Consider the following 27,757-nt stretch of genomic DNA (forward strand, 5'->3'; position numbering starts at 1 on the left):
GCCTACTTACTTTTACTTCAATAAATCTGTAGAACTGTAGATTAAAATGTTAAAAGATGTTTGATTAATGCTTCACAAATCCTTTCAGGCACTACTACACACCGATTCGTATTCTTCTTGGAATGTCCTATTCACTGGAGAAAATGGTACTGGTGTTGGTATAAAACGAGAATTATATTCAGAAGTCGGGAAGGAATTACAGAAAGAGAAACATGAAATATGGACGACATCGAGTGTGACTAAGACTGGATATATTCACTCCAGAGAACTATATCCAGATTTCTATATGGGTTACAACGAAGGGGAAGGAGTTGGTTTCGAAAATGCGTCGGTAGAGGAAAAATTCTATATAATTGGTCAAATAATGGCTAAGGCATTAATGGAAGGGCGTTTATTAAACTTACCCTTATCACTGCCAGTGTTCAAATGGCTTTTGAAAGAAGAGTCGCAATTAACTATATACGATTTGAAACACGTCAATGAAGAACTTTCAAAAACACTCATAACTATCAAAAAATTGATTGATGAAGAGAAGAGGATTTCAGCGGATCACACACTAACTCCAGAAACCAAATACAAATTATTGAAAAAGTTGAGTGATGAATGGGAAACTGTGGAATCTTATTATTTAGTCTTTGTGTTACCAAATCATGGAGTGGGTAAGTTGTGAAAATCTTATATCAGTAATATTATAATCGACATCTGTACAACTGGTATAACACACTATATTCTCCTATGAAAATTGTTCTTCTGTCATTATTCATCATCTTAAAGGTCAAATATCAAAATAAAATTCTCACTCAACTTTAATATGAAATGTGACGTTCAAAAGATTAAAAGATTGCTGGGAGTGTGGGGTGCGACCAACCAAACCTGCCACCGAGACCAAAACGGTCTACTGCAGCACACAAACAAGCACAGAGCTAAACCTTTTCCTCTAGTTCCATCATACTCAGAAAGGAGATGATATCAGAGTGGGGAGTAATTCTTGTGTTCCTCTATATTTAGCTTGGGAGCACATTGCCGCTGGGCTGTCACAGAGGATATGTTCAATCGTTTCGTCCTCCTCTAGGCAGAGTCTGCAGATTCCTTGACGATGCTGAGTTTGTTTAATTGTGATCTGAGCCTGCGATGTCCCGTGAAAACCGCCATTATAGATCTCAGTCCAGGATGGTTAAGCCAGTATTCTAGGACCTTCTGCCTTATCCAGCTGTTTTTGAGCTACCTTGCCAACCCATGTCAAACAGATGATTGGCGCATAGGTCAATGGCGAAGATTTCCGCCCGAAATGCTGTCACTGACCCGACCAGACTAGCACTGAGTATGGTCAGCGGTCTACCACTGTAGACTCTGGCTCCAGAGCCCTGTTTGGTTTAGGAGCCATCAGTAAACCAATAACTTCCTTGTAAATAGAATTCCTTGTGACAGAGCCATTCGTCTCTATTTGGAATCAGAGATCTCAAGGTTCCGTCATTGATGGTTCTTGTGATTGTGATTATTTGGTTTGTCATGCTCATTTGCGGTAAGGTGGTGGAGCCTGTGAGTCTTGCCTCTCCCTGGACGAGAATGTGAAGGGCAGGAAGGTCTAATAGCATCTCCATGAATACGGTTGGAGTAGAGCGGAATGAACCCGAAATCTAGAGGCATGCCGTTTTCTGAAGTCTCGAAAGTTTGTTTTGGGTTTGAATGCGTTCTGTGCAGGACCACCAGGCATTGCAGCCGTAGGTGATTATTGGTCTAATCACCGTGACGTACAGCCAGCGAAGCTGCTTCGGCGCTATTCCCCAAGATTTTCGACAAATCCATTGACAGGCCCATAGGGAGTGCCTGGCTTAGTGGATGATTCTTATACATAGCTTCTTATCTAGGGTAACACCCAGATATTTGGCTTCCTATATAAGTGGAATAGAATTGAAAATTGAAATTTAAAATTTTCTCCTCCTAGTGACGGGCACAAGGGTTAACACCTAACTATTCGGCCTCACACCAGCCTTGAATTATGGTTAGTGTTTCCTGAAGAACAGCTGAGATGATTGCATCGTCATTGTATTATACGTCAGTAGAACACTCTATCATGATGTGATATTCAAAGGTGGTGCCTCTTTATCAATATGAAAGAACCCCTCTGTTTCTTCATAAAGAAACCCTCTGATATTCAAAATGCAAAGCATGTCTATGCTGAACACTTGAAAATAACCATTTCATTCTTTCTTAACCTGGCCCAGAATTTTGGGCAGAAAACTGCAAAAGATATTTTCATGAAATTCATTTTTCGTGTGTTATGCGGGATAACGAAAAAATTTCAAATATAAGTTTCTATCAGTTCCGGTTGTACCGGAAGTAGCAATAAACTTCGTTTTTTATAATTTAATTATGACATTTTTGAACGATTGCCGTACTTAAAATGTGTCTCCAAAAACGGGGAACGTAGGAGTCGCTGCGATCGCTACGTTTGTCGATAAGAGGTGGAGATTTAAGCCTCAATTTCAAATGGACAACATCGTAGTTTTTTCTGATGATTTTTCAAATACGTTTCTTCAAATCCATAATAAATATGAATTTTCTGATTTATATGCAATGAAATACAATTCACATTGTAAAGGGGACTAAGTAATCATCAGCTTTATATTCATTCATAATAAATGACGAAATCAATGAAATTCAAAAGAAATCATTGAGCAAAAAAAAAATACCTACATGTTCATCATTGTTTATTGAAAACAGGATATGTTAGTTGGTTCAATGTAATCTTCAAAATTATGTACATTCGCAGTGAGGAGTAGAACATATCAAGGCAACAAAAGGTAGCAATCTCAGATTTATCACATATAAGGGTAGATTCTGTTTCCAATACTCAATTGAGAACTGTTATAGACAATATATTATGTTATGCCAACAAAATTCTTCAAGAATATCGATTTCTGAACCATGTAGTTTCATTGGTTAGATATTCTTATTCAGAAGAGTCCACTTCTCACGAGGGATGACAATTTCGATTTCGTTTATAATGAATCCACCATCTTTCTTGATATCTTCATAGCAAAAGTGATCTTGACACACAAATTGATTCCGAGTCGATTCTTGAGGTAAGGTTTTTTTCAATTTTCTCTCAAAAATGCACTCGGAAATTTATCTCTTCTCCTTTTCTTTCCGATGCCAAAACACTCTTACACTAGCGCACGCTTCAACATTTCACCATGGTCATATGTTATTCTCTTATCAAAAATCGAAAATAATAATATTATTCTAATCATCTGTCACCTGGAAGACAATTCACTCAGCCAAAATCAACTAGTTTAAATCAAAATTTCGTCATCCCGTGATCGCCAGCGCGCCTATGGATAAAAACATAACTACCCTATTGGTACATATTTTAGGGGACGAAAAATCTATGGTCTCAATGCAGCGATCGTTCTCCTTCTCTCTACTGTCCATATCACAGATGAAGCTTTCCAGACATATTTAGCTTTGTGACGAATTTTCCCTATTCGGGATGATCACAAATATGGTCATATCGTATCGTTAAAAAAATGGAATTACTGCTTATTGAACGTTTTTCACCCCAATTTTGGTGACAAAATTTCACAGGGTATTCAAAAATATTGCTCAATTTCGATTTGATTTTTCATCAAAACGAAATATGATTGTCTCACCAACGGTGTCAAACATTCTTCTGAAGTTAACCATTTTCGCGATATTCTACATATAACACTTTCGAGAACGCGTTTAATTACCACAGTTGCATTTCCGCGGACAAAACTCAAAAGTTTATTATTTGTTATTTCAACTACAATAGGAAAACTGATCTAAAGGAGATGCTCAAAGCTCTGACCTTTCATTGCAAGGCTTTCATTATCCGCCTCAGGAATGCTTCATGCGTTGCTCTCCTAATCCCCTCAGGAGGAAGGGTTCTGCCACGTCCACCTAGACGGCTGCAAATCTGCAAATGTATTTCAATTAGTAAACAAACTCATAAAGATATCTGGTCATCTATGCTAATCAAAATTCAATTCTGACTGTTTGTTCGCAGTCCTTAGTTGGGGAAGTTGCATATACCCTTAGATTAATAAAACATCTATGCATATGCCATATTTGATATTCAAAAATCAAAAATAACTGTGAAATTCTAAAAAATTTGTACTTCGACTAAATGCAACTCTGTCCAAAAGATACACAGATGTTTAGGTGCGTAAGATTAATGGTAGGGTAGATTAAACCAAAAATGAGGGTTCAAACTATGGTTAACGATTATTTCTTAAGATCAAACATAGTTAATCCATCCCGATGGTAGGACAGGTGCACGTAGATGGGCTACATAGTGATTCATGTTTGAAAATATCCCGAAGCTCCGATTGACCACATGCTCTGAGGAAGAACGTGATGAGCTGCGTGTTTTCAAGATTAAGGGTCATTCGGCAAGTAGTTAGACAATAGGTTACATAGTTTCCTCAGACCAGTACCAGTGATGGCTTTTTCATAGGTTTCTACCCAAGTTTCACCCCAAAATGCCACAACAGAGTCATTAGCATTATGCGATCTCCAATTCTGAAACGCGTAGCAGCCAGTGCATCTATATGAGAAACAGTAATAATAATGGAAATTATAAAACCAAAAATGTTCAATATGAACAATGTTTCAGCTTGACGGTATGAAATATAATCGATATGATTCTGAGCTGTAGGGCCAAAAAATTTTTTTAAGGCACTGCAGGTCGGCATACTGATATAGGCAGTAGGAATGTCTAAAAAAATTCGAATAATGAAAAACTACAGTTTCTTTTTTTCTGTCAATATATACTATACTCTTTCATTGAATGAGCATCGGTGGATCATGCATAAAAGTCATAGATATTTTTTTGATCTACTAATGGCTGAGATAAGAAGGGTAGAACTGCCCTTCGCTAATGAATAGTCAATTGCTTGGCCTTTTTTTGTGTTCTCAATCCATTTTTACAAAAGCATTGTTGCCGTCTGTCAAACAGCGATCTAGGTTAAAAGGAAGATCCTGTGGTTGGATGGAATTTGCGTGTCTTATCTCAAAACTCGCAAATGACTGATTGACTTGTCCGGTTGTTCGCCTGTAACCTTCAAATGTTTTCCTCGCCATTTAATATCGTTGCATAAAACCATTGCAATTGAAATCTGTTCCAGTTGAAACAAATAGTGTTGAAAACTTACTTATACAATAATTTTGTTTCAGATTTAGTTCATGGCGGAAAAGATATTCTAGTGACCAGATATAATGCCGCCAAATATGTCGAGGGAATCGAAACATTCCTTCTGCATCTCGGTGTGAAAACCGGGATGGTGGCATTAAGGACCGGCTTCAATAAGCTGGTGAAACTGGATTCCATACAAATATTCGAGCCGTCTGAATTACAGTCCCTCATTTGTGGTGAGGAAAAAGATGAGTACTGGACACTGTCCCATTTACAAGAACACGTATATCTAATAGATTTCACCATAAACAGTTCTGAAATAAAGCACTTGTTCCATGTCCTCTCTACACTGGATAAGGAAAAAAGGCAAAAATTCCTGCAGTTCGTTACAGGATGTCCTCGTTTACCAGCTGATGGTGAGTAGTGTACCTATACAGGGTGGTCCAGATCGTAACCAAGAAATTTTAAGCACGTATTCTACATCAAAAATAAGCCCTAGTTTGTTATATAAACATATGTCGAGAAATGTTTCCTCTCCGAGATACGGGGTGTTATGTTAAAATTAAAGAAAAAAAAAGTGTTTTTTATTAATAACTTTCACACTGCTTAAAATATTTTTATGGAATTTGAGACATAGGTTTGGAGCGTCAAGGAGCACTTTTTGCATAATATCATTTCTTTTATATTCTATCAGTGGTGTTCATACTGCAGCGAGACCGAACATTTTCAGATAAAAAAATGATATGCCACTGGTTTTTCCGACAATAAAAATTACTAATGAGGATAAATTCAGATGCATACCACCCGACGATATGAATATCGACAAGTGTTACGATTTGAATTGAGCTAGCCAATTTGTCATCGTCAAGGCCCCCAAATGGAGTACGCTCCACCGAAGAAAAGCAGATGCTGACCATGGTTTCGGCCTCATTTGGCCTCATCAGAGCAACATAGCATTTTTCCACGGTGGAGAACGTTTGGAATTGATGGAACTTTATTCAATGTTGTCATGTTCCATCAATTCCAAACGTTCTCCACCGTGGAAAAATGCTATGTTGCTCTGATGAGGCCAAATGAGGCCGAAACCATGGTCAGCATCTGCTTTTCTTCGGTGGAGCGTACTCCATTTGGGGGCCTTGACGATGACAAATTGGCTAGCTCAATTCAAATCGTAACACTTGTCGATATTCATATCGTCGGGTGGTATGCATCTGAATTTATCCTCATTATTTTATTCATTGCCTCCCTGTTTAGGCGTGATCACATTCTTCATAAAAATTACTATTTAAATCCTTATTTAATTTGGAGCAAATTCGGTCTCTTGACTGTTTGCTGTACGAGGCACCGTTTCCGGTTAAAAAAAATAAAACACATTCTCATGCATGAAGAAATCGTTAAAATTTGATATGGAAGGTTCCTATATAATAATAAATAAGACGATTTTTGTGAACGAAACGTGTAACTAAAAAAAAATCAAGAATTAACAACCACACTCAAAACGAACTTAAAGAAGGTGTTCGAAGTATGAACCATTTTGCTGAACACATACTTAACATAGAAGTCTAACAGATCCGACAGCAGAAGCTTAATTTCGATTTCTTAATTCGTCGCAAGCATTTAGATTACGGCCAATAAGTTCTTCCCTTGAGTTCACAGGAGTCACATATACGATTTCCTTCAAAAACTCCCATACGAAGAAGTCCAAAAGGGGTATTATCGGGGCTCCGTTGAGGCCAACTGACAAACGTCAAGTTGAAACCAAGCCGCTAATCTTGATTCTACCAAATATTGGCGATTTCTTCATGCATGATAATATGTTTTATTTTGTTAACCGGAAACGATGCCTCGAACAGCAAAAAGTCAAGAGACCGAATTTGCCCCAAATTAAATACGTATAAATAAGTACATATTTGAATAGTAATTTTTATTGTCGGAAAAACCAGTGGCGTATCATTTTTTTTATCTGAAAATATTCAGTCTCGCTGCAGTACGGGCGCCACCGGTAGAATAGAAAAGAAATGATATTATGCAAAAAGTGCTCCTTGACACTCAAAACCTAAGTCTCAAATTTCATAAAAATATTTCAAGCAGTGTGAAAGTTATTAATAAAAACACCCCCTATCTCGGAGAGGAAACATTTCTCGACATATGTTTATATGACAAACTAGGGCTTATTTTTGATGTAGAATACGTGTTTAAAATTTCTTGGTCACGATCTGGACCATCCTGTGTGTTACGGCTAAAGATAGTTGTGAGCATAAACTTAAGATTAGCCGACTAAACTTAGGTTTAACGCGGACATGTTTTTGTTTCAATTTTTGGAACATTGGTTGAAATATACATTAGGGTAGTAAAAATCAAATTCTTTTTCAGGTTTCGCAGGCCTTACCCCAGCTTTTAATGTGAAGCGTACAAACACTTATCCTTTCGCTCAAACCTGTTTTCATACCCTTCATTTAACCAGTGGAATAAGCTTGGAGCAGTTGGAGGTATTTGTTGATGTTGCTATTACTCACGGAGTAGGTTACTTTGGTTTTGTATGAGCGAGCCAAGTAACAGATATGGCTTGAATATTATCATTATTCCTTCGATATGGAAAATGAAAATGATGATCAAATATTGCCGAAGCTTCAGATGAAAAGCGGCGAAAGAATACAAGGAAATACTGGATGTTGAAACGAACATCCAATTTGCTGTGATGGTTACTACTCATCAGATAAAGGACAATATGATGATGAAGTGGTGGCTAACAGTGAAAACCATTCGTCCCAACATGAGACATGTGAAATGAATCTTCTACTATAAAAAGTTGATACGCTTCAAATTCAATGATGGTTTCAAGCGGGATCTTAGACAATGAAGATGGAAGTAACTTGATTGTCTAGATTGATCACATGACATAAGAATATGTAAATATGTGAAAGAATGTAAAACTGAATAAAATTTTAAAAGTTTGTCTCGATTTTAGCACTACCTTTTAATGAACCACACAGATAAGATCTTCAACAAGAAGAAATTTATGAGGTAAAGGGTGTTTTTTTAAGGTATGCAAATTCAAAATGAAATAAAACACCTAAAAATAAATTTCATTATCATGCTCTTGGATTCATTTAAAATATATTAGGTATTATGCCATTAGTGCTCAAAAATGATTTCGCCCATATGGAAGCCACGGCTGGCTCCAGTGAAGCGTAATCGGGAAGTCCAATTTTGGCAATTTTTCCTATTTCCACCATAGACATAGAGACCTGAACTGTGTTAATTGGTCAACACTCAACACGTCTACAACACTGAGATTAACCATCTGTATGCAAATCTGACCCGCTCGAGTATGTACAAGTAACGATTCTTTTTGCATTTTCAATGGACCGCTGTGACCTTTCGTCACGACCGAATCAGTCTCTTGAAAAGTAGCTTCCTTTGGGTCCAATTAATATATCCTCTGAAAATCTGACACGCTCGAAATTTTTTTTAACATTTTCAACTCTTTCGTACTCCCAGCCCCACCACGTAAACTGTCAGATTAACATGAATTTGTTATCAGAGACACGTTGCAGGTAGGGCATATGCAGTATCTCAATCTGACACGCTCGAATATGTAGACCTAACGATTTTTTTACATCTTTGAGAACCTGCAGAAGCTTTCCCCACCGCTGAAAGTGCATAAATCATAGAAACTTTTATTCTTTCTTCCATCTAATCTTCAAAATCCACTAGGTTCCACGACGCTCGAGTAAATCCCGATTTAGCATCGTCGGCTCCCCAACTGCAGCATACAGTTAGTTCAGCCTGCAGTAAAGTACAGTCCCTTTCTAGGGGAAAGGAGAATGGACCGAGTTCCAACAATACCTATACCAGTGCTTATGGACATCCACACCTGATTTCACTTCTTTATGTTATGAGATGAATATAGGTTGTTGAATATCGACACGGGACAAAAAATTGTCACTATCAAGAAAAAAAATAAGTCCTCGGCCACCTGGATTTTAAGGTTTTTCTAGATTTCTAATAAAGCACTTGATGAACGAAATCAATTCAGATTCATAACACACGCCGATAATAAAATCAACAAATGTTACAATCTACATCGAACTAACAAACTACCATCAATCAAAGTATTAACAGAAATTCCATTTCGTCGATAAAGTATACTATAAGGTACTGAACATGGTTTCGCTCTTATTTGACATCGTCAGAGCAACTATGGAGGGTAGAGATCCCTCCATAAGAGCAATAACATAGCTCCTTCGTCAACGAAACTGGAATGAATTGCCGGCTCCTTTTATTCGATGTACATATAGAAGTAGCGGATATGGTGTATAACGGCCGTTTTCAATAATCCTATCTATCCATTGTTTCAGTAACTGAAGATAAAAAATGCATGTGATTTCGTTTCTATGATCTATCTGTAGATATATTTTAGAATGGTTACTAATCGTCAGTAAGTGAAACGATGGATAAATAGGTTTATTGAGAACGGCCGTAAATACACCGTAGCGACATGTGACAGAGAAAGTCAGAGGAGTTATGTTGCTCTGACGAGGTCGAATGACACCGAAACCATGGTCAGCATCTACCTTTTGTTGGCCAATTGAAATTTCTGTTGATACTTTGAGTGATGGTAGCTTGTTAGTTCGATTTAGATCGTAACATTTGTTGATTTAATTAACGGCGGGTGTTATGCATCTGAATTATAATTTCGTTTATTATTAACCTGCCTTACTTGACTTGAGAATCTTGAGATATACCTATTTGAAATATGGTAAAAATGAAAATGCGATGGCTCACGATGTTGTATGGTTTTATAGATTCCTACTAAGGCATTTGATGTTAACTGATTGATGAAATTCATTATCGGGCCGGCATGAATAGGCGAATAGCGGCGATACAAACAGATGAAAAAGATAAAAGAATGAAGTCTGTGGTCGGCATTAAACCGTTGTATATTTGTTCTAGACAAAACTTCAGTATTATTATTGTAAAATGAATGTTTCTTACTTACTCGTAATGCTTTTATGTTCAATTTCTCAAGCGTTTCAACACCTGCTGCATAGATATACAACCCGTATTTGAGAAGAGGCTCTTTCTTCAACAGAAGGTAGAACTGGTCAGAATGAAGCGTTTCACCAAAAATCACCTACAGAAAACTTTCAAAATGACAAAGTTGAAAAAAATTTAAAATGATTACTGAAGTAGTTCCTGATCCGACCCTAGACCGTTTGTTAGCTGAATCATCGCAAAGCAGTGAGAAAAAACTTATCTGCTGATTCGATCATGTGGTTTCGTTTAGGATATTGGCTCGTTCAATAATTACGTAGTAATGAAAATGGAAAAAGGATTGTTCTCATTATTTTTTAGTAACTTACACGATTTTATGAAATGGCTCATTTCGATACCAACTGACAGAGTAGATTTAGGACACAAGTGTGAAAAATAGAATAATACTTCAAAATCTCACCAATAAAATTCGTCTAAATTATCCACGAATTTTTTCACAATCTTCTTGTTCGAACATTCCAACAATCGTCGTAAAAATGAATGAAATGGGGAAACATCATAGCACTTTTTCTACATAACTCGCATAAGCACTTACAAGAAACTGCCTCGATTTTCTTAATTTTTCTTCACCCTTAATTCAACAATTATGATTCTCTCAAAAGTGACCTGATGCATATTATCCGATGAACTTGGTACTGAACCACATATAGTCCAACCATATGTTTATCTTTTGTTTCGTTTTGCGATGCCGGAGTTACCTTCCACAGTCCCGTACTTGAAATTCAATGAAATTCTGTCGAATTTCTAGGCTATGGCTGTAACTCAGCCATCTGATATATTTTCTAAAGACAATTTTTGGTTGAAAGACTTATTTTGACCAACTGACAAAAAAAGCCTCACCTTTGAGAACACCTTGTATTTCAGAAGATAATTACAAGTTCCTATGTATCGAAAGCATTTTTTTTTGTGTCTTTTTATTGCCCACAATTCTGTCAAATGAAGCGGACACTACCTCGACCTCTTTAGCATTTTTTTCTATCGGTAAATTTGCTTAAATATTCAAGTGTCTCAATTTATTTTTGAAATCTTCCTTACGTTTAATTTCTTCAAAAATTTGAGTTGCTTAAGTACCTACTGCACCTGATCTTTGTGTTTTCAAATATTTTTTTATGTCTTTGAATGCTTCGCATTAACCTATTGGACAGAGGTTACATTTTCCCGTATCTTACCAAATCTTTTTTCTAAAATAACCTTAAACGTTAGTTTTATCTGAAAAATTAATAGCATGCAGGCTGAATTATTAGATTAATGTGGTCGATACTTGATGAAAATCCATAATTGAACATAAAACAGATTACAATACGGTTTTCACAAAATGAGTTTTTAAACTACAACACGTGTTTACCTTCACTCACCTGAAGATGCTATTCCAAAAGCGAAACACGTGTCGTGGTTTAAAAACTCATTTTGTGGGAATCGTATAATCTGTTTAAAGAAATTATTGAATTGTCTGATTAATTTCAGCTAAAATTCATACTCATAATTGAAACCATCTTCTATGTTAGTTTTATCATTGAAATTTACCTGATATCTGGAAGAAATTTCATTGTTATCTTAAAGAGTGGTCAAGAGACCACACTTGAAGTAAGAAGTACCTACAAGAGTAGGTACTTCTTGCAGAGGAGTTTCCTTTGCGGTTATTTGTTGTGTTGGAGTTTCTGGTGAAGAAATTTCTTGTGTAAGAGGTTCTCGAATAGTTTCTGTGTGGGAGTTTCCTGTTTGGTAAGTTTCCTGCGTAGGCAGAAACGTGCATACGTGCATCGTGCACGTATCAGTTGGTGAAGAACCTTTGTGTCGAGAGCCTTCCTTTCGGTGACTTCCTTCTCGTGGGCTTTCTTGTTGAACTGCAGATTCTTTAGATGTCAAGGATTTCTACGATAGAAATAATTATCTGAATAATTTGCAAGAATGATTGAGATTGATGATACAACCATTTAGAACTGAATTTCCCACGTCAAGTCAGATACGTGGCCGTCGTTGTTGTAGCGGACGCGATCCCGAACCGTTTTTATTAATCTATTTATACAAATAGGAACCTTTGATTGATAGATAAATCGACTTCAAAGTAAACAATTCAAATTTTAATTATCAAAACCAAGTGTTACCTATATATTATTTCAACTAAAAAAAAAATTTAATGATGAAATAAAATAGGCTCACAAAAGTATAACTTAGAAAAATTTCAGTGCACGTCAATCAATTCTACCAGAAAATATATATACAAGATATTTTTCATCTTGTAAATATGTATCATGAGAGATGTATCATGAGAGAGTGTCTCTATACTCTCTATAATGTTTTCATTTCCACATCCTAGCACAAACAGAAACGGAGATAATGACAAAAGAGTTAAAATTTTAATTTTGTCCTATAACTCGAAAACAAAAGAAGATAAAAATATGCAGTTGATGGTATTATTAGTTTCTCGAAAAATAACGACCGTAATGTGCCACGCATTTTTCTCTATCTCGTTGGGTTGAAAAAAAAGTAGTTCAGGTATCACCAATTTTGACCACATTGTACAGGCTGGGCAAAATTCGTTGTCTACTGAAGAAATCTCGAGAACTATATAGCAGCTAGAAGAAAACTGATAACACGTTCTCGAGCTCTTTTTTCTTGATTAATCCAAAACTGAAAACAGATCTAGACTAACTTTCATAGATTTTGAGTTATGAACGAAACTTGAGAAATTGTCATTTTCAATGAAGCTGAATACCTCGCTTATTTGAACTTATATTCGAAATCTGTTGTTACCTACATTCTACAGGCACTTTTTTATGACGAATTCGAATATGATATTTTTAAATTTTTTGATCAGATTTTTTGATCAGATATCCCTGTCGTGATACGACAGGGATACCTGATTTTGCGAGTGTAAACTATAGTTGAAAGTTCTTCTATCTTGCTGCAAATTTTTTGCTGATTTCAGAAATAAATCATATGTCGCTATTCACATGAATATAACATAAGAAAAAAATTCAATACTTTTTCCCGCTCTTCGATTCACTGTTGAATTTTCAGTAGGCTGGCGTAACCATAGAGACCGTTGAAAATGCATTATGGTTCGTGAACTCCACATAATTTTATGTGAAGTCAACCTTCTGTGATAGAAATCACCGACAGTCGAATAATTATTTCTTTTATATATTGATAACGAAATCGATATCCTTAAGAGAGTAAAAGACTTTCAATTATAGGCTTTTCTATTTATGAAAGAAACTCAAAGAGTGAGTTATATAAAAAAATACGATAATAAACTATAATTATAATTTTTACACAAAGTAAGATGGTGAAAAATAGGTACATCTATCAACGGTAGTGTTCGAATTGTGAACTATCGTTAGATAAGCATGCGAAACTAACACTACATATGGCTTTGCGATTTGAAATCTGGTGACCTCTCTCAGGGCGTTTTCCGCTCTCTTTCTTAATTATTCATAATTTTGTATTCTTGTTTCGTAAATTTTATTTTTCAATCCGGGATTCCAATCATAGAGGCTCAGGTTCACAAAAGACAATGCATATTCTCAACGTTCGCTATGGTAATGCCAGCCTACTTATAATTCAGCAGGAAAATATATTAAATTTTTTCTCGTGTATATTCATGTGAATAGCGACATATGATACATATTTGAAATCAGCAAAAAAATGATGAAAGAACTTTCCACTATAATTTACTTTTGAAAAATCGAAATTCCCTGTCATATCTCGAAAATGACTGGAACAAAAAATTCAATAATATCATATTCGAATTCATCATAAAAAAGTGCTTCCTGAATGTAACAACGGATGTTGAATACGAGTTCAAATATGCGAGTATTCAGTAGTAGTAGTATGAAGTATTCAGCTTCATTGAAAATGACAATTTCTCAATTTTCGATCACAACTCAAATTCTATGAACGTTAGGCAAGATCTGTTTTCAGTTTTGGATTAGTCAAGAAAAAAGAGCTCGAGAACGTGTTATCAGTTTTCTTCTAGCTGCTATAGTTCTCGAGAACCCTTCAGTAGACAACGAATTTTGCCCACCCTGTACATGCTTCGAATGGACTGTATAAATTTTGTATGAATCGGTTCGGAGGCTTAGGAAACAACAGCATGAAAATTGCGTCTATAATAAATTATTACTGGACATGAACAGTCAAAAAAATTTGCGAAACCTACCTTAGATTAAATCGCAGTTAACTGCACTGGTCGTTGCTTTAAAAATTGAACTATCTCGGATATTGTGTTAACGGCGTGAACTCTAAACTTTATTATTCGGAAACTTTTTGCTAAATTGAAAATTACGCTTACAATTTCTCAGAACGTGAAGGAGTTCAATTAATAACTGAAGAACTGTTTTACTTCACACATTGAATTCTTGATAAGAACTTTATATCTGCATTTCGTACATACTACGACATCTGTCGACTCAGAGATTTTTGGAAATTCGAAAATGCAGAACTCTTCGCACTGTCTTAAACATCAAAATGGAATTATTATTTGACGTGATCAACAGCAAATTTCTGTATTTACGTAATTATTCGTAAGGAGATTGAATATCAATTCTTCAGAAAATTCGTTTGACAGGCAATGTATAAAGTGTTATTATTATGAAAAATGAATTTTATAATTCGTCCTAAGTAAAAAATAGTTCTTTCCTAACAAGCGAGGAAAGTGGTACTTTCTGCACGAAACTGCCGTTGCCTGAACGATGAGAAGCAGAGTTCGGGGTAGCAGTTGAGTGCGGGCAAGACACTGCAACAATATTTAGGGACAACATTTTTTTCGTCGAGCTTGAAATATATGAATATATCCATTTGAAAAAAAAAATGAAATTTGATTTGATTGATTATTCATAAACAGGGTGTTTCATTGGGAAACGGAAATACGGATAGGTGGATAGGCGGATAGGTGGCACCATGGTGATTCTGAAGATAGCACATTTATTGGCTCTTACTGTCTACGTAGCCGAGATACAGGATGTTTAACGAATTTTGCTCGTTTCTTCCTGAGGCCATATCAGACGAACTACCCGATATATTTTCTTCGTATGTGGCAAAAGTGTTTCTCATGCGAAGCTCAAACGTATCATGCAATAACTGCGACTAAAATCCAGGTCCGGGTTAACAAAAATTATGAATCGTTTGAATCCTCGAAGTATATAACTCCTGTAAATCGAAATTTTGAAAATCTGTTTCAAAATTTGAAAAGAGACCACAAAAAACTAAACTGAGGCGTGTGCTTTAAGTTTTCGCTCAGACAGTTTTACTGCATAAATTTTGAACGTAATAGTGAAGATTTTTAGAACTTCGTGAAAGTGGTTTGAAGAGTCTTAATGATGAATTATCAAAAATTTTGAATCCATAACTATTTTAACATTATTCAGTAATTACTAATTAAAATGGTTTTCCTTTCAATAGATGCAGAGCAGACCATTTCAGTTTGTATATTGTTACTCTTTCATCGTTTCCCGAAAAAATTAAATTAATGTATGTATGTACATGTTCATAACTGATTATCGAAAATGATATTGCTTGAATATTGTTATTGAATGTTTCGGTGGAAGAATTGAGATGAATTAGCTCGATTTCATTTTTGTTGAAATAATTTTGTACATGTTTTCAAGTTAGAAAATGAACAAAATAAACATAAATACAAAATTAAAAGGGAAAACTACATAAACTTCTCGAATTTTGGTCTTAACGTTCCAGAATATCCCAAACTGCTTACCGAATTACATTCGGGATGTTCTTTATTTTCTGGGTAGCTTCTTCTATTTTTATAATAAGCTGATTCCGGTTATTGATCTCAGGGGAATATATGAGTATACTTCATTCAAATTTATTTTAGCAGTCGGTTGGCCATGAAATAATTTTCTCAAGTTTTTGTAACTAGAACGAAGTTAGGTTGGCACTCATGAAATGTCGTTAATGTCATAACGCCGTTGCCACAACTAATATCAATTTTTATTACGAAAATGCCGAAAGTTATTGAAAAAAGAGACAGGGTTTCAGGAAGTGCTATTTAGAATTCAGGTCCGCTCATTCAAATAGTTATACCCTGATATTCTAAAATCCACAATACGTCAGACGGTAGCGAACATATTCGATGTAAGAGAATTTATATAATGGTTCATCTGAATCTAAACGACTTATATTTCAGCTGGATATTTCCTCAATCAGAAAGATTGTGAATGAAGAGGATGACAAAGAATTCCCTTCTATTGGCCCAAAAAAGTGGTGGCATTCGAGAATTTTATGTTTGAGTGAATTAATGCGAAAAGTTTAGTACAGGATTTTTCGATTGATGTCATCGTAGATTAAGTTCCCGAAAATTGATTTTTCCATTTTTCATTTGACTTGTCCTATACATTGTAAATGTCTTAAGGTACCAATAAATACCTAATTATTATTATTATATCAATATATTAAGATGAATAGCCACAAATACGCGCAATTTGCCCTGTTACTTGTTCATTCATGTGAAATTTTCGTTCAAAGGTGAAGTTCATCTTAACTTGAAACTTCCTTCAATTCCTTCCACTTATATTGATGCAAGATGATTTTTGTTGAAGAATTCAACATTCTTGTAATTATCTGTTAATTCCTTCGGGAGATACCCATTCCCAACTACTGCATCATATGCATTTCATCTTCGGGTTAATATTTTTGAAATCTACAAATGATGTAAGCCAAAGAAGATAACGAACATTAACTCTCCTAGTGCATATTATGATATTATACTGATCTCTTGTATTTTCCATGCAAATAACTGGATTTGGTATGCCTTCAATCAGTTTGTATAAACTTCAATTATGTTCGTCACATATTTTCCGAAGAGATTCGACATTGTGATGAAATACGTAATAACAGAAACTTTTACGTAGAACGGGCAACATAGCGTTGATTTAAAACCCAAAAATGTTTTGACAAGCTTCATAACCCCACATTTTCGTACTATACAGAGTGAAATGTGTCAAATTTCCATAGCCAACCGACTGCTAAAATAAAAGTGAATGAAGTATACCTACTAGTAATTTCATGTAACCCCAGACATAATAATCCGCGGGATTAAAATGAGGGAACTTTGATTTATGTTCGTTTTGTTCTTTTTTTGCATTTTGAACACACGTTTAATTGTTTAAACAAAAATGAAATAGACCTAATTAATCTCAATTCGTTCACTGAAAATTTCAATAACAATAACCAAGCAATATCAATTTCGAAAATCATTTATGTACATACAGGGCCTTAATTTTCTTGGAAATGACGAGAGAGTAACTTGAAAATAAAAACTGAAATAGTATGCATGCAGCTATACAAATTTAAACCAAAGTAATGAATAATTACTAAATAATGTTAAAATAATTATGGATTCAATAAAGAGTGAGTACAAATGGGATCGAATGAAAATTAGTTTTGTATGTTCATTGAATATCTCGCAAATGGGCAGTTCTCTATTTTTATTACTTTGTAGGAGTATTTTCATGATTCGATAAAAAATATAGGTTTTCGTTTGGAATAGGGAGGTTGTTATGAAGAATCGAATCAATATCCGCAATGTGTTGTGACCAACCGACCCAAAATTTATCAAAATAATTTTCATGTAAGAGCCTTTTACCAAACAAAAAACATATTTTTTTGAACAGCCTCTATCCGCTGGCATCTATTATTATCCATTCCTTACGCCACACCTTGTGTTTGGAGTATAAGAAAAATATATTACAATTACAGGGATCATGTGGGGAGGGAAGGCACATCTATAGAAAATTCCCTGATTGTATGTAAAGAAACACTAGAAAATATTACCCTCAAAATTTTACAATGAAGCATGCAGAAAAAGAGATTGAACTTTGGTAGGATAGGAAAATACTATTCGATTGACAAGATATACAACCTATAAATTTGCTCATTCCCATAAGCTGATAAAAGGCTAATGAAAATTTTATGTCTAGTAATAATAAGTGTAATTTAGAAATATCGGTCAAAGGAACAAAAACACGCTACTATTTCTTCACAACGTTTCTGCACTTTATTAGGCCTTCTTCAGGTGTCAGAATAATAAAAACCAAAAAACTTCAATATTTTCATATATAGAAAATCGTATCGTTAGTAATAATAAGGTTTATCGATCCCGGTGAAAATTATAACAGAATAAAAGTGAAATAGGATTAGTTTAGCCTTCTAACGAAAAAGTTGTTGAACCTTTAGGATTGAGATTTTGATCTCCTTCAAGTTCATCTCCTAGTATTTGAACATAGTTGCTCATTATAACATATACGAATAGAAGCCCTATAAAAATTATAAAAAAGCCCTATAAAAAATCGTAGACAATGGTTTCGGGCAAGGGCGGATTTAGGGGGGGGGGGGCACCCCCCAGACGGAAAGAAAAGAGTAGGGTTAAGGAAATGAAAACAGCGGAGACGCGGAGACGGTCCCGGTCCAGAATTGACAGAGGCAGAGGGCAGAGTCCAGACGGACAGTAGCGTCTCTACTACATTTACGCCGTTTACGCTTGCGTCGCTTGTTACATTCACATAAAATGAAATAAACTCGTCTTTGTAGCCTCCTTAGTTCAGTGTATATAGTTTTAACGAGTAACAAGTTATATTTCTGTAATATAATGAGTGATAGAGACAAAAGAAATTGAGTGAGTTTTTTTTCGCAAAAAACCTGTCGATGCAACAGGGAAATGGATTGCATTGAACTCTAAAAGAACTGGAAAGGCCCCTTATGTACCGAAATACGACGAAAAGTGTGTCGAACTGAGACAGAAGATATGGAGCAACCCATCTCTTTCTAATGGTTCGGCAACCAATCGAATAACCGCATCAGACGTCGGACACAGCAGTCGTCTCACTTCAACGCTCCGGGTTGTTTTTGTTTACATCGTTATAAACCAATTGACAGAGCGCAGAGAGAGATAGATTGCTCTACATCTTCCTCAGTTTGCCTGCATCGAGACGCCGTTCCAGTTCCTTTAGAGTTCAATGATGTTGATGGATTGAATTCGTTGGTGTTCCATGTGCATCCACGCGGCAACTACATCAATGCCCATTATCCCAGCATCAGCCTCTACTTCTACTAGTTACATGTTGCTGGAACGAGATATAGGTAGGTTTCTTTGTGTATTTCAACATCTTGTGTAGCTTTAGGAAGTGACCATGTGTGGGTGGCATGCTATTTTTTATAGAATTGAGATCTAGTTTCGCAGTCACTTCGACACAGTGTGTGCTTTACATATCTAGATCTAGGTTTTATCTAAAACCACCGTTAAAAAATAGTTATACTGAGCTACGTCTAGGCTATTTGAATTTGTTATTAATTATTTAACTACTATAATGGCACTACTATGTTGGTATGTAAAAAGTTGAATATTTATTTTTAATTTCAGGTATACTACTAATCAACCAACAAAACAGGTTGGTTCTTACAGACGAGGAAAGGTACCAGTGATTGAAATATACTTGGTAACATACAACGGACAATTTTCCTCTGGTGCTTGAGGGAAAAAGGCACATGAGTGGCTAGTGTACAGTAGAATTACTGGTGGCGGATTGTGCAAAATGTGCATTCTTTTTGGTCGACGTGAAGCAGGTACAAATGATATGAAGCTGGGAAAATTCGTTTCGGTACCACTAACCAAATATAAAAAGGGAATCGAAACGATCACACACCACGAACGCACGAATTACCACCAAGCGAACGTAGCAGCATCTCAAAATTTTTTGATGGTGATGGGGGAAAAATCAAATGATATTGTTGTCCAAATTAAATCCCCGGAACTATTAAAGAGAATCGTAAAAAACTTATACCCATCATTAAAACAATAATATTATGTGGAAGGCAAAACATACCATTGAGGGGTCACAAGGATGGCGGTACTTTAGACACAGAAAGCTCTTACGGACATGGCGAAGGAAACTTCAGAGCAGGCCCGGACTGGGACCACTTGGGGCCCTCAGCTGAGACCTATGAAGGGGCCCTACATCGGGGGGTCCGGGCGGGGCTCTACCCGGAAAATTTTCGAAAACGAATTAGGGGCTTGAAAACAATGGAAACGTGTTTTTACGCTATTTTAGCACTTTTAAAAAAATTCAGCTAGGTATTTATCCGAATATTATGATTTTCGACTTTTATTGACTTCATTTTTTATTAAAATTAGAAATTCACAGTGTTTTTAAGATACCACTAGAAAACACATTCTGTAGAACTGTCAATAATAACAAACGAGTTAAAAATAAAAGTGGAGTATTGAATTGATGTGGCCGATACATCCATAATTTAACTTGAAGATTGTATGATTTTCACAAAAAAAGGTTTGTCAAATCACGACACTTGTTCCGCTATCACAATAGCATCTTTAGGTGGGTAAAGGTAAACTGAAATATGGTATCGAACGAGAAGATATTTAAACAAGCATTTTACTGTATTCCAAAAATCTACAGGGGGCAGTGACAATTTCCAGAACATTCAGAGCAATTTCATCTCAGAGTTGGTGAAAATCGGACTAGAGGGGGTAATGGTAAATTTCGGAACGTTCAGATCAATTGCAAAATAGGTACCAATCGGATGGTCGGTCATTAAATAATACAGGGTCTTTCACGAGAAACCTCACCCATATTTATACGGGAAACTACTGAACGTATTTTCATGAAATTCAGCACTTATAAGTATTTCACGATGCTGATGAAATCTAAAATATTTTCAAGGCATGAGCACCTCCGGTTTTTCCGGAAATGACGTCAACTTCCGTTTTTCAAATTAGAACACCATTTTTTTATTGCAGAAATAGATTCCTTAGAAAATTTCAAGTTATTTTGATGTAACATTTTTCAGTTTTGGTTGGAAAATTCTCTCTGAGCGGGAAAATTCGAAAAAAAAATCGAAAATAGAGCTCCGCTGAAACAAGAATAACTTCGAGGTTTTTGGATGGAAAATTTTCATTTTTGGGATTTTTCAAGATGTAAGATTGATGTATCCACTTTAAAAATCGAAATCGCGATTCATGATACAGGGGGTGAAAAAATCGCTTTCAAAGTTAGGGATGACAAAATCGTGAAAAATCAATTTTTTCAAATTAGAACCCCATTTTTTTTATGGCAGATATTGAATCTACGTTAAAAAATAATGTGAGTGTATGCATCACACCCTTGCCCTAAAATGGATATTTTCTGAGTTATTCACAAAAAACTGTTTTTCGTCTTGAATTTTCAGCTATTTCTTTTCCCTTCACGCCAAAAAGATGAAATTTTCAGGAACTGTTATTTGAACCATGCTGTAGATTTTTCACCCCTTCTTGAAACCGACTTCAAGTTACTATTAGGAGAACCATGGCAAACTCTCGAAGTTATAACTAGAGAAGATGCTCAAAGTTTTGACCGTTAATTTCTAGACATTTATTTATATGAGATTTAAATAATCTTCATTGGTAAAATTAGGCATAGTGATCGATTTTATAACTTAATAAGAATTATCACCAAATTAATAGTAAACACAAAATGCTACTGAATAAAGAGGAATTTGGCAGATGTAATTAATGATATCTATCATTAGAAAAGAAGAATGTAAAACATGGTAAGTTTTTGCATATGGTTCATAAGGAATTATTTATTTATCACTGGAGAGAAAACCGATGGCCGATTAGTTGAAATAAAGAGGTTTCCGATACAAATTCGAATCAAAATTCGCCATCTATTTAGGAACAACCTGTAACTTTTTTCTCTTGCATATTAGGGTAGTAAAATCTAAAACATGGTTTAAGTAACAAGTTCCTGAAAATTTCATCTTTTTGGCGTGAAGGGAAAAGAAATAGCTGAAAATTCAAGACGAAAAACAGTTTTTTGTGAATAACTCAGAAAATATCCACTTTAGGGCAAGGGTGTGATGCATACACTCACATTATTTTTTAACGTAGATTCAATATATGCCATAAAAAAATGGGGTTCTAATTTGAAAAAATTGATTTTTCACGATTTTGTCATCCCTAACTTTGAAAGCGATTTTTTCACCCCCTATATCATGAGTCGCGATTTCGATTTTTAAAGTGGATACATCGATCTTACATCTTGAAATATCCCTATAATGAACATTTTCCATCAAAAAACCTCGAAGTTATTCCTGTTTCAGCGGAGCTCTATTTTCGATTTTTTTTTTCGAATTTTCCCGCTCAGAGAGGATTTTCCAACCAAAACTGAAAAATGTTACATCAAAATAACTTGAAATTTTCTAAGGAATCTATTTCTGCAATAAAAAAATGGTGTTCTAATTTGAAAAACGGAAGTTGACGCCATTTCCGGAAAAACCGGAGGTGCTCATGCCTTGAAAATATTTTAGATTTCATCAGCATCGTGAAATACTTATAAGTGCTGAATTTCATGAAAATACGTTCAGTAGTTTCCCGTATAAATATGGGTGAGGTTCCTCGTGAAAGACCCTGTATATCAAAGGAAACCTTCTATCAATGCATAATGTTATCGAAAACTATCATCTTTCCCTAGATTTCAACGAGTTGTTTCATTTTTTATTCATTTCACATGCAATTTTTTTTAAATAAGTTTTTTTTTGTTTGACAGGTTTGTTTGTCTTATATTAGCAATTAAAAAGACGAAAAAATCCTGAAATTGCTCTGAATGTTCTTATGTTCTGGAAACTACCCCCGCCCCCTTTATATTTTTAAGAGTACAGAGTTAAATACAGGATTTTCTCAAATGTGAGGCTTTTTTTTTGACAGATAATAGAACTCTTCAAAATAAGTTGTAGTACCAAAAATCATTTATGTATAATATTCACCAGGGCTCAAGGTATAATTTCGGATGCAATGATACAGAATGTGACTGCAGCTTGGTAATTGCATATGGGATTTGGATTTCCAAATGGCAGAAATCGAGGAGCATATGCTGGACATAGTTGAGGAAGAACCGACAACAAGTGTTAGATCCATACCCAGGGTGAGCCACAGTAGAGTTTGACACTAAGACAAGAGCAATTGTGCCATTTCCAGAAAGTTCAAACACTCCAACCAGAAGACCATCCTGGAAGAAAAGTATTCTGCCTGTGTCCTTCAAATCACCAATATTTAACAACATCCATTCTGTTTACTGACGAAGCCACTTTCACAAGAAATGGAGTAAACAACTTCTACAATACCCATGTATAGTCTACAGAAAACCCTCACGCTATCAGATGAACAGATTTTCAGCAAAGGTTTTTCTTGAATGTCTGGATTGGAATCCTGAGTGGAATGCTTATTGGGCCATTTTTTCCACCACCACGAATGTCAGGTGAAGACTTTCCCCATTTTCTCCAGAACAATTTGCCAGGATTACTAGAAGTTGTTCCTCTCAATATTCGACAGAGAATGTGGTTGTTACTGGATGGAGAACTACCCCACTTTCAAAAAAACATTCGAAATTATTTAAATAATTTGTTTCCGAATAGGTGGATAGGACGTGGCGGATCCATTTCTTTTCCCAGATCTCTACCACTGTGATTTCTTCCTTTGGGGTCATTTTGAAAAATTTGTGGACAGGGTGGGAGAGAACTATAACAGCTAGAAGAAAACGGATGACACATTCTATACCTCTTTTTTCATGAGTAATCCAAATCTGATAACAGAATCGGCCCTTTCATTTTTAGATTTCGAGTTATGAACAAAAATTGGGATTTTGACGATTCCGAAAAGTTCTCATAACTTTTTTGTCTTTGAAGTTACAGATCTGAAACTTGAACCTTCTTAGGCACTTTCATACGTAGAATGTACTGGCAAAAGATTTTTTTCCAATTCAAAAATAACAAATTCAATAAAAGTTTGCATTTAAAAAAATTAAAGTTCACCTAATGATTCAAAATGAAAAAATATTTTGAGCTCATCAATGGATTCTACGTAAAAATGTGTCTGCAGGGGTTCAAGTTTCAGATTTGTAGCTTCAAACACAAAAAAGTTATGAGAACTTTAACTTTAATTGTCAAACTCAAAAACGGAGTATCGTAGGAGGCTGCGGTTTTCACCATTCTTTTTTTCTCCGAAAATGAGCTCGGAAATATGTCATCCGTTTTCTTCTATATGCTATAGTTCTCGAAATCCTCTCAGTAGACAACGAATTTTGCCCACCCTGTACAGTGACGGTGAAGTGGGTAGTGCGGACGAACTAAGAAAACGCATTGAAAATGCTTGTGAAAGCCTCACCTTTAAAAACACCCTGTATTTGTTTATAAATCTCCTCGTTCGGTATCAAATGTTTCAGTTTACCCTCAACCACCTGAAGATCTTATTGTGATCACAAAACAAGTGTCGTGGTTTACCACTCATTTTATGTGAAAATCATATATGTAATCTGTTTTTCAGTCACACCAAATGTATGAATGAATTAGGTCAAAACAATTTTTGTAATAAAAATAATGAAAAACGGATTTTAGTGATTAGAAAAATAATACTTAAATTAAAAACAAATGTTTTGTGTTTAACAGTTTACAATGCTGTTATACTGGAATAGAAGAGGCTTAACTAAGATGCTTCAACATTTTACTTCCCTTGGCCTGAAGTAACAGCTTCTTTGTGAGCAACCAACTGTTGAAGCTACTTCATCTATTATCTTTATCTACGTTAGTGGGGGCCCCTCAGGCCGGGGGCCTTCCGCGATCGCGGACCTGCGGACCTGGCCAGTCCGGGCCTGCTTCAGAGCCTTGTTAAAGTTCCAAATCGATGCTGGAGATGAGCTACTGCATGAACTCGTGAAAACTTGTTTTACAAACGCTTCCTATGTTAGCAAATCGACGCAGAATGACTTAATTGGATGCTGTGGGGAATTAATCAGAAACAGAATAGTGGAAAAAATTAAAAAGTCGAAATTTTTCACCATTATAGCTGATGAGACCACAGATATTACTGTTTGTGAGCAACTATGCATTTGTATTCGCTATTTCGATGTAGATACAAACGAAATACAAGAAGACTTCCTAATGTTTGTCGAAGTACTTAAACTTACTGGTGAAAACATTGCTCATCATATTTTGAAGGCTTTGGAGAACCTTAACCTGGACATCACATTGTGTCGAGGTTAAACATATGATGGAGGAGCCAACATGAGCCGTAAAATAAAAGGTGTTCAGGCAAGCATAGCCAGCATTCAGCCTTTAGCCTTTTTTACCCACTGCGCAAGCCACCGACTGAACTGAGCCATTAGTACAGCCTTATCTCTTAGGGTTATCTCAAGTGTACAACTTTTTTCGTGACTCAGCTCAACGAATACATCAAGCTCATCTGCCAAAGGAACAACAAAATATATTTAAAAAAATGTGTGAAACTAGATGGATGGAGCGACATTAAGTGGTTTTGACATTTTTGGACATCTTGCCATGTCATCCCAAAATATTGCAAAATATTACAGAAGAAATACTACAACTCCATTTCCGTTGATTCAATCTCTAATGTCGTCGGAATTTCTCATAAGCTTGGTAATTCTCTCTGATATTTTGCGCTGCCCCTATCCCGATCATTACAAGCCATTGGAATTGACATACTTTCCGCAATGAAGCTTATAAAAGCGACGACAGCAAGTCTGCAGTCCTAACGTGAAACAAACACGAACACATCCAAAAAACTTTTCAATAAGGCTGAGACCATCGCAAATGAAATTGGTACAGAAATCATTGTCCGCAGAATCACCGGCCGTCGAACAAATCGGCCGAACATTCAAACCCAATCTGTTGAGGAATATTACCGACCTTCAGTACCTATATATTCCTTTTCTAGATTATATGTTAAGTGAAATGTCATCCAGGTTCCCTAGCGCTCCTATGCAAAGAATCGGACAGATACAAAAGTTGTTTTCCCATAACCTCAGCGACGAAGATGTAGAGGATGTTTTGCAAAGCTCTGAAGTATATAAAGAGGACCTTTCTTGTTTTTTAACTTCAAAGGGAGAACTGAAAATTTGGCAACAGATGAGTCAAAATATCCCAGTATCCCCAGCAAATGCCTACAAAAATAACGGTGCTGCCAAATATTAGAACTCTTTGTCAGCTGTTGTGCACGTTTCCAGTGACTACTAGCATTGCCGAGCGATCTTTTTCCACCTTACGCCGATTGAAGACATATCTTCGCAGCAGGATGACGGAAGAGGAGAAGAGCGTTTGAATGGATTGGCTTTAATACATATCCATCAAGACATTGCGGCAAGAATTGACCCTAATGAAGTGCTGGACATCTTTAGCAGAAAATATAAAAGAAATCTGTCCTTAATAAACATTTAATTTTCCTATTGTTTTATACTTTCAATGAATCTCTTAAAAATAAACTTGAAGTTCATTTCTCACAGTTACTGTTGATTTTTTTGCTCGTCTGCCCGTTATGAAGTAAAAGCTGGGATTATTTTGATAGTCTGGCAACGATGTTGTACTTCTGAGTAATGACGTCGTTTCATTGCTAAGATGAACCAAGCATATTAATTTTGTTCTTGAGTTATTATGTGCCAAATCGATATTGCTCTATAAAATGAACCCAAAATCTTAAAAATTATTATTAATATATTATAATTCATTATAAGTATTATTAATATTTTAATTATTATTTATATAACTATATATTTCTGGGAAATAAAGGCTCGGACTAAAATAAAAAAACGATATTTATTTCTATCAAATAAACAATATTTGAACCAAATAAATTAGGCTTTAATAAATTTCTTATTTACTATAAATAACTGAAATTACTTCAAGGGAAATCACGTTTATTTATTATTGGCTTATTAATTTATAGTAAATAAATTCGGACCAAATAAAAATTCATTAAATGTAAACCATATCATTTTTCTCAGTGTAAGGAATAAAAAACCTTGTGCAGCAATCTTGATGAGAAACCGAAGATTTCTAAGGGAGTCAAGGGGAAAAAAGAGATAGTTTATTGCAATATAATTCAGACTCGAATGGGGAGATGTTATTACATATCTAGTAGTCGATGTCAGTTAGACTGTGATAAATTGATAATTAAATTAATAAATCTTATTCCTCATATAAGGCGTAATGGCGGATTTTGGTGTGATTCTCCTTAGGAACGAGACTTATCATTTTACCTAAAAATGTGTAATTATCGAATTTTATGAGGAGTTGATAGGTACTTCATGAGAACTTTAAATTTTCAGGTGCGAGTTATACAAAATTTTTTTCAATATTTGAAAAACACATCAATAACGATTCGAAAATTACCAGACAAAAATTCATGCAAAATTTCGTATCACTATACAAAATAAAACAAACTTTCAAAAAAAATCTCGAATGAAATGTCATCAGACAGATGAAGACCAAAACGTTACCTACTATTTTTTCAACCTTGTCGGATGTAAAGCGAAGGTCAGCACTACCTGCATCGGTACCGCTAAGGTAGGTGATTTATTTCAAATAATCGCGCAAAAGCTCCCTACTTCACGCCAGTTATAAGTATAATGGGGAAAGTTCAGGAAACAAATACAATTATTTTGGTAATTTTAGGTATAGGTTTTTTTGGGCTCTTTCTGTGTTGTGGGTTGTAACCTGAAAATCGTGAGTTCTGATGAATTGAGT

At 35.4% G+C, this 27,757-nt stretch overlaps 1 protein-coding gene across 1 annotated transcript; it reads left to right on the forward strand.

Annotated features, from left to right (window-relative positions):
* The first annotated feature begins 92 nt into the window (after positions 1-92).
* On the forward strand, positions 93-8,035 carry LOC123312946 (E3 ubiquitin-protein ligase TRIP12-like). The gene is made up of 3 exons (XM_044897542.1): positions 93-659; positions 5,200-5,574; positions 7,532-8,035. Exons 1-3 carry the CDS (start codon positions 287-289, stop codon positions 7,699-7,701), a joined length of 918 nt encoding a protein of 305 aa, XP_044753477.1. The 5' UTR covers positions 93-286; the 3' UTR covers positions 7,702-8,035.
* Positions 8,036-27,757: the final 19,722 nt, after the last annotated feature.

This window comes from Coccinella septempunctata, chromosome 5 (genome assembly GCF_907165205.1).
Source record: "Coccinella septempunctata chromosome 5, icCocSept1.1, whole genome shotgun sequence".
Taxonomy (NCBI): Eukaryota; Metazoa; Arthropoda; class Insecta; order Coleoptera; family Coccinellidae; genus Coccinella; species Coccinella septempunctata.